Raw genomic sequence first — 12,015 nt, 5'->3', positions numbered from 1 at the left:
ATAAAATCCTTATAGTTTAGTTTACAATATTCTTCATTAAAGTATTGGTGATGATGTAATAAATTTGCATCAAGGAATTTCCCTTTGGGACTTGACCTCAGATCAAAATTCTTTTTTGGGTTCTTTTGCATTATTTAGGGTCTATTCGAGCATTATGTATATAACGCTAAAGCATTGTGTACTGCGCATATGTTGGCATCAAGCCATATCATTATGGTTCAAGGAGTTCCGGTCTCAGTAAAGCCCTTGTGGTGGTCTTGTTCATAGTGTTCAATAAAGTAACACTCAAAGTTGATACTGGCGTAGTCTCTGCCAAGCCTGTTTTCCACCAAGCGAAATTATTCATGCGAATCAAAAAATGCGCATTTACATTTCTATTGGGAGTTTTTCGCTTCGGCAAAATCAGGAGTTCGAACTGTTTCTACTTTTTGTGAAGCGATAAAATGTACAACCGATCAGAGCTTAGAAAATGAACCGAACCTTTAATTCACACGAATAAATTCACCAAGTGAAAAACAGGCTTAATTTCTGTGAACCAAGCAATTTAACAGCACAAGAAAAAATAATGCACATTTTACTGAGAATGCCCCAATTTTTTCTTTTGTAGGATCACAGTTTGTCAACAGTCACATGTGTTGGTGGCCTTATAGATGATTACTTTCAATGTAGTATCTCCCATTTCCTGACTACTCCCATTTAATGCCACTCCCTTGTACAATAATTGCTTTTCTGTTCTGTTATAAAACCATTCAAATTACTTTATGACAACTCCATGCCCACTCTCACATATTTGTCTTGGCCATTTCCTATTACTTCCTCATTCTCCTGTTTATTTCATGACAGCTGTTGTTTACTGAATAACCACCTCCCATTTGGCATTAAAATTACTTCAAAATACTACATGACCACATCATTTAATCATTGGATGAAAAAATGTTTTGCTATGTTGTACAACTGGTTTTGCTAAAGCCAGGCAGTCACTGAATCCAACGGTCGACGCGATTCTATGGAAAACGCAGAGCCATAACACACGCCCAGTGGATCGTTTTTAATGATCCATTCAGACTATCACCGAAAATCAGCAGACAGCGTTGCATCGTCTAGATAGTCACAGGGAACAAAATTGGATTTTTTGGCCGATTGTCGTACAACCATTATACAGTGCAATGAGTGCACGGCTTAAGACACAAAATGCGTGTTAAAAATAAAAAACTTAGAAACGGTTAATGAAATACAGATTTTTGAATATTTAAAAAGTGGGGGAAAAGGGTATAACAAACCCTTTTTTTTCCACCTTTACAGAGGTTTTTAAATATTAAAAATCCTGTATTGCATACCCATTCCTGAGTTTTTGTCTTCGAAAAATCTGTTGTACAATATATCAAAAAATTGGTTCCTCCCGGAGCATGGCCTTAAGATAAATAACTATAAAAATAAAGATGCCTTTTAATATTTTATCAACTTGTAAATGACTTAACAATTAAATTACTTGGTGGTCTACCAGCCTGACCTTCATAAAGATTTAGAACCTCCTATAGGGAATGGCAGTATTTAAAAAAATGTCATCGAGCCTAAGTACATGATCAAAGAACATCCAACGTGACTTTGCTATTCTTACTTCCAGTCGATGTTTGCAATAAAAAGCATCGTTCCACCATTGTAAATGCCTAACTGTTTGAATTATACAATAATTCTAAAACAAATTTCAATCCAAGTAAAACAATCAGTAACTCTCATACGTATGCTTTAATGTGAGATTCTTTTTTATACCTTGTTTACAGTTAAATTATTTTTAAAAGGTTGTCAGAGAAGAGAAAATGAAATTATATATTCTTATTTAGCAAAATGGTTCTATAAGCCGCAAATAAAATAAGGCAAAAAAAGATTGAGAAACAAAAAAAAATTGAGTTCATGAAGAAATGTTTGCTTTAGATCATGTTATCATATAGAGAATACAATGTGGCAATTTAAACAGTTCAGTAGAATTGGACTGAAAAATATTCATTTAATTCTGAGAAGACTTAACAAAAGATATGAGGAAAAATTTACACATTTTTGAAATTCCATAACTTATTCTGGCGGTGCATTGCAGTCACAATATCAAAAATATAATGTTACAGTACTTTTAAAAACTAACAGTAGGTGGTTCATGAAATAAGGTATAAATTACCTAAACCACTTCATTACCAATGTTATATAAATTTAATTACAAAAATACTACGTACCAAAAATTAGTCAGTATCTATCTACTGTATAATTATCAGTCTCTTAACATTACTGTACCTACCATATTATATATAATCCACATACAATTTTTCCAATAGGCATATAAACTTGTCTGAAGTCAACTGCCTGTATTGGCTTGCAAACATTTACAACATTTTTCTACTCCTAATTTTGAACAATAAAATATAATGAATTTATAAGATGGGTTAAGCTAACTAACCTTAGCTGCTGGTGTTCCAGGCTGGGGGCAAGACTGGTTCTGGCAGCATTGAATACGTTCTTTCGTATCTCCCAATTCCTTCTCCTTCTCTGTAGCCGAGACTATGGAGTTCAATGCCAAATCTATAAAGATTAATTGGATCATCAAGAAAGTGTTGTGAGCAACAGTACATGTCATAAAAACCAATCTCCCGTAAAAAAAAAAAACCACATGAAATTACTTGTGTACAAGGAATACAGATATTTGAGATCGACTTGGTTGGAATTTAAAAGAGCAATTTTGATCTTTAGTTATTATACATTATCATTTTTCTATTTGCAAAAAAATTGATAATTTTTTTAAACACTTAATACTTAACAAGAGAGTGATCCAATCAGCAGCTGCTGACTGGATGGAACATATCATGCACCAATCGCCCTAATGTACTGAGGGACCAGGTGAAATTACCCCCTCCTCAGTGGTCAGTTTGCTTGAATAGAAAATGAACATACATTTCATAGTGCTACATTTTTACTTACTCTATAGTATAGGTGGCCAAAGTGCAAAAGCATGTTTGCGTCCCACCTATCATCTATGGCTAGAAAACCCTTGTTACAGTAAATTAAACATTAAAACTGACTATAAAGGAGTATTGGTATAAAAGCAGTGAATGAAGGTTTTTGATAACTCCTCAAAGTTTGCGGTTAAAACTATTAATATTAAATCAAAATTCACTTCGGCCATCCAACCAATTTTTATGCCTACCCTTTTTCTTAATTATGGGCCAGCATCATCAAAAGCAATAAATGTTTACCTCTAAATAGCTAAAGTACTTATACATTTCACTTGCCCCTACTGATGGTCTTTGGCTGCTCTTGGTCAATGTAAAATTACTGTACTTTTACCAATAATCAAGTGTTGTTATAAATATGAGAGTTATTTTCTGCAGTTTATTGAATGTGAAAAAAATCCTGGTATTTATTGATAGGTTTAATCCCAGGTACTTTTATCAGAATTGAGCGCATTTTTCCCCATCAAAGGCTGGATGCCGTGGGATTACATTAAGCTCCTCGCTGGCATTGCAAGCTAAATTTAAAAAACAAAATTTAATTTTTAACAAATCTGTTTGCAATGAGCTACACCAAACAACACATTCTTTACCAATTTAGAAAAAGAAAAATGATAGTATATCTGAACAAAACTTAATGTGCTTCTCAGGTCAATGGCCAACCATGACATTTCTATTTAGTAGGATTACTAGATTACTGTAGGTTTTAGGGCTAGATTAAAGATTAGTTATATGGGGTTTTCAGGGTATTTTTTTTATTGTACAAGACTATTATTATTATTCTTGCTTAGGCGAGACTATTTTAATACCTTGTTTCACAAACTTATTTTTTTTAAAGATCGTCAGAGGGCGGAAAAAAATATAAAACAAATTTTGGCTTTTCATTTAGAAAAGAGTTTTGCCAGACAGAGGAGAAAATAAAATTTGATTTGATTTGATTTGAATTTATTTGGTTTCAATAAACATACATAGAGATAAAATACAGTGATAAAAGATGCAGAAACAAGAAAAATATTAAAACAGATAAAAAGCCATTCGATATAAAAGTCAAGAACAAGAAACATGAAAAACAGCGGAACCAAGCCCACAAAAAATGTTGTAAAACAATCTTATTTCCAGAGGGGTCCTATAAAAAATAAAATGTTATTGGTGAATGTAAACAGTGTAGTATGGGATGGTTAAATGCTTTAAATTTATATAATTAGGAAGAAATATACTTATCTTATTTGGAGATTTCAAGGTAACGGCAGGCACAATAAAAGTATTAAAGGAAAACCCCTTTTTTTCTGGCGGTGGGTGTGCTAATTGGCGAAAAATGAAATTTTATTTTTATTTGAAATCATCGTTATTGGCAGACAGCGGGTTTGCTAAACAAGGTGTCATAAAAAAAGTCTTGCCTAATCAAACTTATTCTGGTGCACACAATGCAATGTATAAATGTTGAGAGAGAGCAGCTTAGCTCAGTCGGCTAATCTGGTGGTAGCCGCTGTGTGTGCGCTGAACCGTGGAGATCTCTAGGTCCCTGGTTCAATTCCCATCGCTGCCTCTCCTTGTGTTTCAGCTAGAGGGCTGAAATTCAAGTTACAATAGCGCACCGTCTTTCTAATGAGACGTTTAAGCCGTTGGTCCCGTGTGCATTATGGCCCATGTGCACGTTAAAGAACGCAGTACACTCTTCGGAAAAGAGTAGGGGATTGTCTCCCGGTGTACTGCCCAATCACCACCAGAAGGACCCCCACTGGAAATAAGTCTTCTTCTAGACTTTCGTGGGCTATCCTTGGTGTTTACACCGAATAAATCCAATCAAATCTAATCGAAATCATATAAATACAGTACACAGTCTGTACATTGCCTAGGTCATAATGTCACATATTAAAAGGTTTGTATCTTCCTCATATTAACAAGTTGACTGCCAAGCGTTTTTTTCTTAGTTCTTTCCCATACAGCAAGGCATAAAGGACACCACCAAAATAAAAAAATTCCCATCGACTGGATGAAACATGAAGGTATGGTATTTATTTTTAGATCACTACTACAAATCTGGCTTGTATTGACTTTTAAAGAACCTATTGTATCCTTCAGAAGGGTATTGTAGGGGGTTACCTCGATCTTATGGTTCATTTCAGTCTGTCATTGTGGAATGATGTGAACATTTAGCTACTATTCAGTACATGCCTTTATGCTAGGTAGTCACAGACCACACCAAAACGCAAGCCTGCACAATGATGGATATTCCCCTACTTTTATCCGAATCTTTACAATTAACATACAAAAAAAGAAAAATGTACTTATTTTGTTGAGAATGTGTTTCATTTCATTTCTTTAGGCATGAAAGCCAAGGATATGCCAATCAGCGGATTTAATCACTATCCTACGTGGCATATCCATTAAACAACAGGGGACTGAATGGACCAGTACACCAGGGTAACCCCCTACTCTTCTCGAAGGATGTACTGAGTTCTTCAAAAGTGCACACAAGCCAAATGCGTACACTGGGTCTACAGTTTTAAAGTCCTTATTAGAGAAGACTTGTTCAAAACCAGAACTATTGGCAAGTGAGCCGTTCGAACCAGTGCCGATAATAAGGAGTTTTCGATTTGCACGTCCACTATGTCGACTGATAACCTATGACGTAGTTTTGATGACTTGCGCATGCGTCAAGTCGACTAACACGACGATTGCCAAATTTGAGAACGTGTTCAGCAGCGTTTTGACGTTCGCTCTCTGCATCCAGACATATGCACACAATGAACGTACAGTAATACACTATTGCTTGTGGTCTGTACAATATCGGAAGAAGCTAATAAAAGAAATGTATATTTTGCTTACATTGTATTATTACATTTGTATAGAAATACCTTACAATAATTATCAAATATTTCTGCTAATTTATGGTTACCAATTTGGTCATTAAGGTTATTGAGAAATAAATTATGCTTATAATCTAACGATCCGCTAATAAATGAGTTAGAAGTGATAAGAAAGTTTGTTGCTAAGTGAGAATGGCAAACCTTGAATGCATAGTTGGAAGATAGCTAAGTTCACTGTCTGTAATCTAGAATTACAATCACCACAAACTTGTGGTCTGCATAGAGTATCTTGGTCTATGCTTTAACACAGGCCTATTCTACAAACAGGGGCAGTTAATACATATAGCAAAATCTGACTTAACATGGACTGGTGTTTTGAGGTGAGAACCATAGTGCTCAAGGTAATATATTAGTATATGACCTATTCATAAATTTTATAACATTATATATTTAGTGTTCAGGAACAATTTGTCTACTGTACATAGTGTGGAAAATAAATGAAAATTACACTAAATGATGAGGTAATTCATATAGAAAATATATATTTAAAAAACTAGAGTTTAGCATTCCTTATTTTTACCTCTGTTTTCTAAATATGTACTGTATTTGTAAGGCATAAGCACGTAAGGCAAGCGCTAATGCAAAAAATTATATTAATCAAAAGATTTTAAACGATTTCTATTTCTACTTTAAATATTATCAACCATAATTTAGCACAAATACTCCAAAATTTTTAGAATAATTTTATCTGTTTTCATTACAGAATTAAGATTTATCTCATTCACATTGAAATTTTATTCCTAAAACAGAGAAATGAAATAATTCAAACACTTTAAAATGCTCGAGGAAAGGATTATTGTACATTTCTTTGAAGAAGGTCATTTGAGAGTTATACTGTACTTTTTATACTATGTATTCTGAGGGTTATTGCTTTGTGGCAATTACTACACCTATCCAGGGTATTGTAAGTATTTCTTGCCAGTACCTAGCATTTTCAAATAAAATGTTATAGATATAAACTATCTGTGCATAGTACATTATACAATATTCTCACATATATTGTATATTATACAATATATACTCACATAGCCTAATAAAGTCGTGTTGCTTAACATCAATGAAAGCTCATAGTAAGTTTACATTAATTGAGCTGGAATTTATGGTGGAAGCTACCGGAGCCCAGCATTACTGACACCAAGGTACCATGTACCCGGTTTGATGGCAACACTATCTCAATATCAAGGGTGTGCACCTTCCTCCTATCCTTCACGTTCGCGCCTGTTTATTAATTAAATTTTAGTTTCTTGTGGCTACAAAAATGCCTTGAGACAGTTTTAATGTGGAACACTGGAAGGCACTATAAAGATGCACAACCATTGACGATGTATACAGTATAGTTTCTTTAAAAAGTGAAAAAGCTAAATTCAACATTTTGTTTGCTTACTTTGTATTTAAGTACTAGAATAATAAACAGTTTTCTTTGGCAAGTAGCAAAAGCATACATCTTGAATATTTTGTGATTATAATGCAGTTTCTTTTGCATGATCCTTAAATTGGGTGGTGGTAATCAATTTAAAGATGTTCACTGTAGTAAGAAGTATTCTTGGAACCTCAATATTTTTTTAAAAATCTGTGCAACATTGGAAATTGATAACTTTACAGTATTTGATTCATTTAAATCACAGATATCAAAATTGTTGAGGGTATTTTTTTAATAGATTTTACAAGAGATAATAGCATTTTTTAGAGAGGATATAATTTTTTTTTTTTTTTTTAATACCTACCCAGGCCTCATTGGTGAATATTCTCCTTACATAATAAAGAACAATACAACTAAAAATATGTATCAGCTGACAGAATTTCAAAAAACTTTGACCTTGGCCCATCTTATTCTCAGTCTCCCAAATCCATACTATGAATGATTAATTTTTTTTTTAGTTGGAACTCCTTTTACATGGTCCTGGATATTTTGTTTTATTATGTACTAAAAGTTCATGTCCTGTAATGCAATGATAATGATCTGCATAGTTATATGTAGTACCAAATTGACATAAAAATTTGAACAAAGCAAAAGACTTTACTGAAAAGGTCTTTTAAGTAAAGTTCCTACAAATGCCATTCTCTGAAATTATTTACATTTGAATTGAGAAACAGAATTAATCATGTTTTTTGGCATTCCAACCTGAATAGTGCTAAGGATTTAAATTCACTTCCTTATTCACAGTAGATTATATTAAAGTGCAGTTAAAAATGACTTGGTTGTGGCGTCTAGCTAATACCAATTGGCACCATAAGAGCAGGCATCGAAAAAAAATCCAACTGAGGAAGTGCTTAGTATGTCCACGGAAGCTGTTATTTAATATATTTATAGTATTGTAGTGTATCTTTCTCATTGATTTTTCTACATAATAGAATACTGTATATCTGCAAATAGAATATCTGCAAATAGTATTTATTTTTAATGTTGAACTGGAAACCTATAGAAAGTAACCACAAACCTTTATTTTTCAAAATTTCGTTTTTAATTGTCATACTATACGAATTATCACTTTCCTGAATGTAAAACTAAGTAAAAATCAATCAATAAAATAATCCATCAATGTAAATCAATCAATCAATCAATCAATCAATCAGTCAATCAAATAATCCATTATTTAATCAGTCAAAAAATTACTAAAATAATCAATCAGTCAATCAATCAACCAATTCATAAATCAATTAAATCAATCAATAATCAACAAAAATCAACAAAAAAAGCTTAATCAAACAATTTACTACCAAAATCCATCATTTAATAATCAATGAATCAATGAAAAACAAGCCTTCTATTTCCTTGATAATGTCTCATTCAATGTATACCATGAGGTTCTCAGTGGCGGATCCAGGGGGGATTCAAGGGGTTCGGACAAACCCCCCTCTGTGAAGAAACGTAACAAAATACAACTGGGTCCTGGCTTACAAAAGGCATGCTCCTACCTGTCAACCTTGAGAAATTTCAAAGAGTAAGATCAGGTGGAAGATCAGACAAGTACTAAGCTTAGCCCAACTAGTTTTCAATTCAATAAATTATACACACTCTTTTTGGTTCGCTGTCGTAATAATTTATGTACGAAAGTGCATTCTTCAGGCCTATCGGTTCATCGATCCATTGGAGAAAGACTACATATCTAATTACTCAATGTTGTTGGAATATAATATTATATTGCCTGTCTTTTATTTTTTTTATCTCTATTATAGGCCTAAAGAATGAGATAAAATTACCAGACCTTTTTTCAAGAGGGGGAAAACCATGAATTTTGAAGAACTTAAAAGGTCACTAAAAGACTCCTAAGAAAGAAGTCGAGAAAGCTCGTTTCCGGCCATCTAGGAATGAAAAATGAACCCCGTTTTCATTTTGGGGTTTTTTTGGAAACATTTTGAACCCCCTTTTTTTAAAATCCTGGATTCGTCCCTGGGTTCTGGTATCCCATAATATCCAGACTAGCAGCCTACTGTAAATACTATCAAAATACCAAAGTCTATAATCACCTAGAATAGAAGGTTCTTAACTTTTAGATTTAACAATCATAGTGTTTTGCATAAATTTGGTTGTACAAGCATTATGTGCTATTATGATATATTACAATCTTTGTGGTTTTCATCACCTTTGTTGCAAGCTTATCTGCCAGTATATTAACACAGAATAGAATCAGTATTGAAAAAAAATAACAATATGGAGCTTAAATCAATTCTTTGCTGATATTTCTCATTACTTCACTTTCTGAATTACGGTATTTTAATGTAAAATATGTATCACTCCCAAGACATTACTGCACCACATTGCTATTTCTGTATAGATTTACTATACAATGGGGTAAAATAGGGGTTTAATTTCACATTCTGGGATTTAGTTCCACATCCTCATTTTTTTACCCTCCCCACCCCCTGCCCCCTACTGAAACCAGCCTATTCCCCTGGACACTAGTCTTATTATGAGGCTAGGTATTGAGTTGTTTTTGGTCTTGAGATAAAACACTGTTACCGCACTTGGGAGGAATTTAACTCAGGACCCATGGAATGGCAGACAAAATGGGGTATAAAGTAGGGCTGGACTTATAAACCAGGCAATGGCAGTTCAAGTGGTCAGGGAGAAATTTTACCCTTCCTGTTAATCAGGCCATGACCCATCCCCTCCTCCCTCCCACCATTGTCTGACACCACAACAAGATTGTCAGACTAAAAATATTCAATTGCCTATCGAAATAATGTTATTTTGATTGGAAATCTCTAAAATTATGCTGTGGACTAAAAGTACAATTTTGAATCATACAGTACTAAGCCATAAAAACTCACCATGAACTCCACCAGGGGGTTTATTCTGGAACCCAAAGGCACTAGTAGGCCCCTAGTTCAGACTACTACTTGGTTTGGAGCTACCACTGAACCCAGGGACCCAAAATATGCATGTTGATGAATGGCTCCAGTCAGTTTTTTGCTCTATTAAAGTATTTTTGTGAAGAAGAAGATCTATTGAGGTTTATACCATAAATTGAAAGCTAACATTATGTGTCATGAAAAATAAATACCGCAAAAATACTAAAAATCACTTTCAAAGTTAACTTGCTCATCTTTAAGTAACATAAAAATTATCAAGATGAACATAAAATTAGTGTATTTAAAAAATGTTTTTACAGCAAAAAATTATAGGAAGGCTTCCAGTCACTCGAAGTGTTTTTATTTATTTCTTCATTCCAGTATAAATATCAGGTTGCACATTTTTAAATTTCAATAGTTTCTATAGTCAAGTTAATAATTAGTATGTTACTGCAAAATCGGCAAGTTAATTGCTAAATTACTTTTTATGTTTTGTTTTTTTTTGTCATTTTCAGGAGATAACACATCTTTAACCGATTGTATTTTTATATAAAACAAATTGAGCTATTTCAGCTTTTAACAGCATAGGAAGTGACACTTGAACAATAAATTTTAATCTTATCTTAACAGTTGTTTCATTTCTTGTGTTCTTACATCATTTTGGGTAGTGGTTGCTATGCACATTTGTGACAGTTGAGTGTGTGGTGCAGTCATGCATAGCATGCTAATACTAAAATTTATTTAAAGCTGATTTTCTCATGTGTGCTAAAGCTTAAACCTCAATATAAATTCCTCCATATGGTGTAAAGGAAAATAAATATTTCAAATACTGTATATAATAAGTTAATACCATTATGAAGATGACTAAATATTCATTTTTTAACTTGTTTTTTTTAACTGCATTGTTATATCATAGTGACCAGGGGCGAAGCTGGGAATTCGAAAGAGGGGCCAAGATTTTTTTTTTTTTCTTAATTTCATTTATTGAGTGCTATTTACATAGCACTTTAACATCACAACAAAAGAAGCAAAACTACAAAAGCAAATACAAACAGAAAATCAAAAACATGAGTCGAACACATAAAGTGAAGAGTTGCAAAACAAATGCAGGTCTTAATTTCATTTATTGAGTGCTATTTACATAGCACTTTAACATCACAACAAAAGAAGCAAAACTACAAAAGCAAATACAAATAGAAAATCAAAAACACGAGTCAAACACATAAAGTGAAGAGTTGCAAAACAAATGCAGGTCTCTCCATTGATGTTATATTTGTAAATGAATTTTCAGTTCGTTTTTAAAAGAATCAAGATTTGTTAAAGATGACAGGTTCATGCTTAAAAATGTACAACTTTAAATTAATGGGGTTTTTTTGGCTTTTTGTTTTTAATTCAGCTGAATATCTAAGGAGGCCTAATTGAATTTAAAATAAAAAGTAAAAGTGCTCAATCACCCTGCCCTGCAAAGTGTTACTGAGGTCACAGAGAAGTACAGTCTAGGAAAAGGGCATTGACAGGGAATCACTTTTGATTTGTATAGCAAAGGTATACTGTATGGCTTGTGATCTATCCGGAAACCCACAAACAATAAAAACATTGTATGCACATACTGCGTAGTTAGTAAGTAACATTATTGTTTCTCTTTTATAACAGAGGCACAACCGTAAAGATGTGCAACAATAACAAAATCAGTAAAAAATTAATTACTGTGATTAAATATAGTAAGAAAATACTGCAGTAGAACGAAATGTATATAAAAAAGGGTTTACAAAAATAGATAAATACTAATACTAATAATATAAGTAAGTAGGTTAATACACACACATATACATACATACACACACACACACACACATTCT

At 33.1% G+C, this 12,015-nt stretch overlaps 1 protein-coding gene across 1 annotated transcript in view; it reads right to left on the bottom strand.

Moving 5' to 3' along the window:
* LOC117105848 (pleckstrin homology domain-containing family G member 5-like) overlaps nt 1-2,590 on the bottom strand; it is an 85,806-nt gene extending 83,216 nt beyond the window's left edge. Inside the window, exon 1 of the mRNA XM_033247159.1 lies at nt 2,447-2,590. Coding sequence (XP_033103050.1) covers nt 2,447-2,590 — 144 coding nt within the window. The remainder of the gene's footprint in view (nt 1-2,446) is intronic.
* Nucleotides 2,591-12,015: the final 9,425 nt, after the last annotated feature.

Source organism: Anneissia japonica, unplaced genomic scaffold (genome assembly GCF_011630105.1).
Source record: "Anneissia japonica isolate Jap-2015-1 unplaced genomic scaffold, ASM1163010v1 scaffold287754_len4335492_cov202, whole genome shotgun sequence".
NCBI lineage: Eukaryota > Metazoa > Echinodermata > Crinoidea > Comatulida > Comatulidae > Anneissia > Anneissia japonica.
Note: the sequence above shows the minus strand (reverse complement) of the source record. Positions and strands in the feature narration are given on the sequence as shown.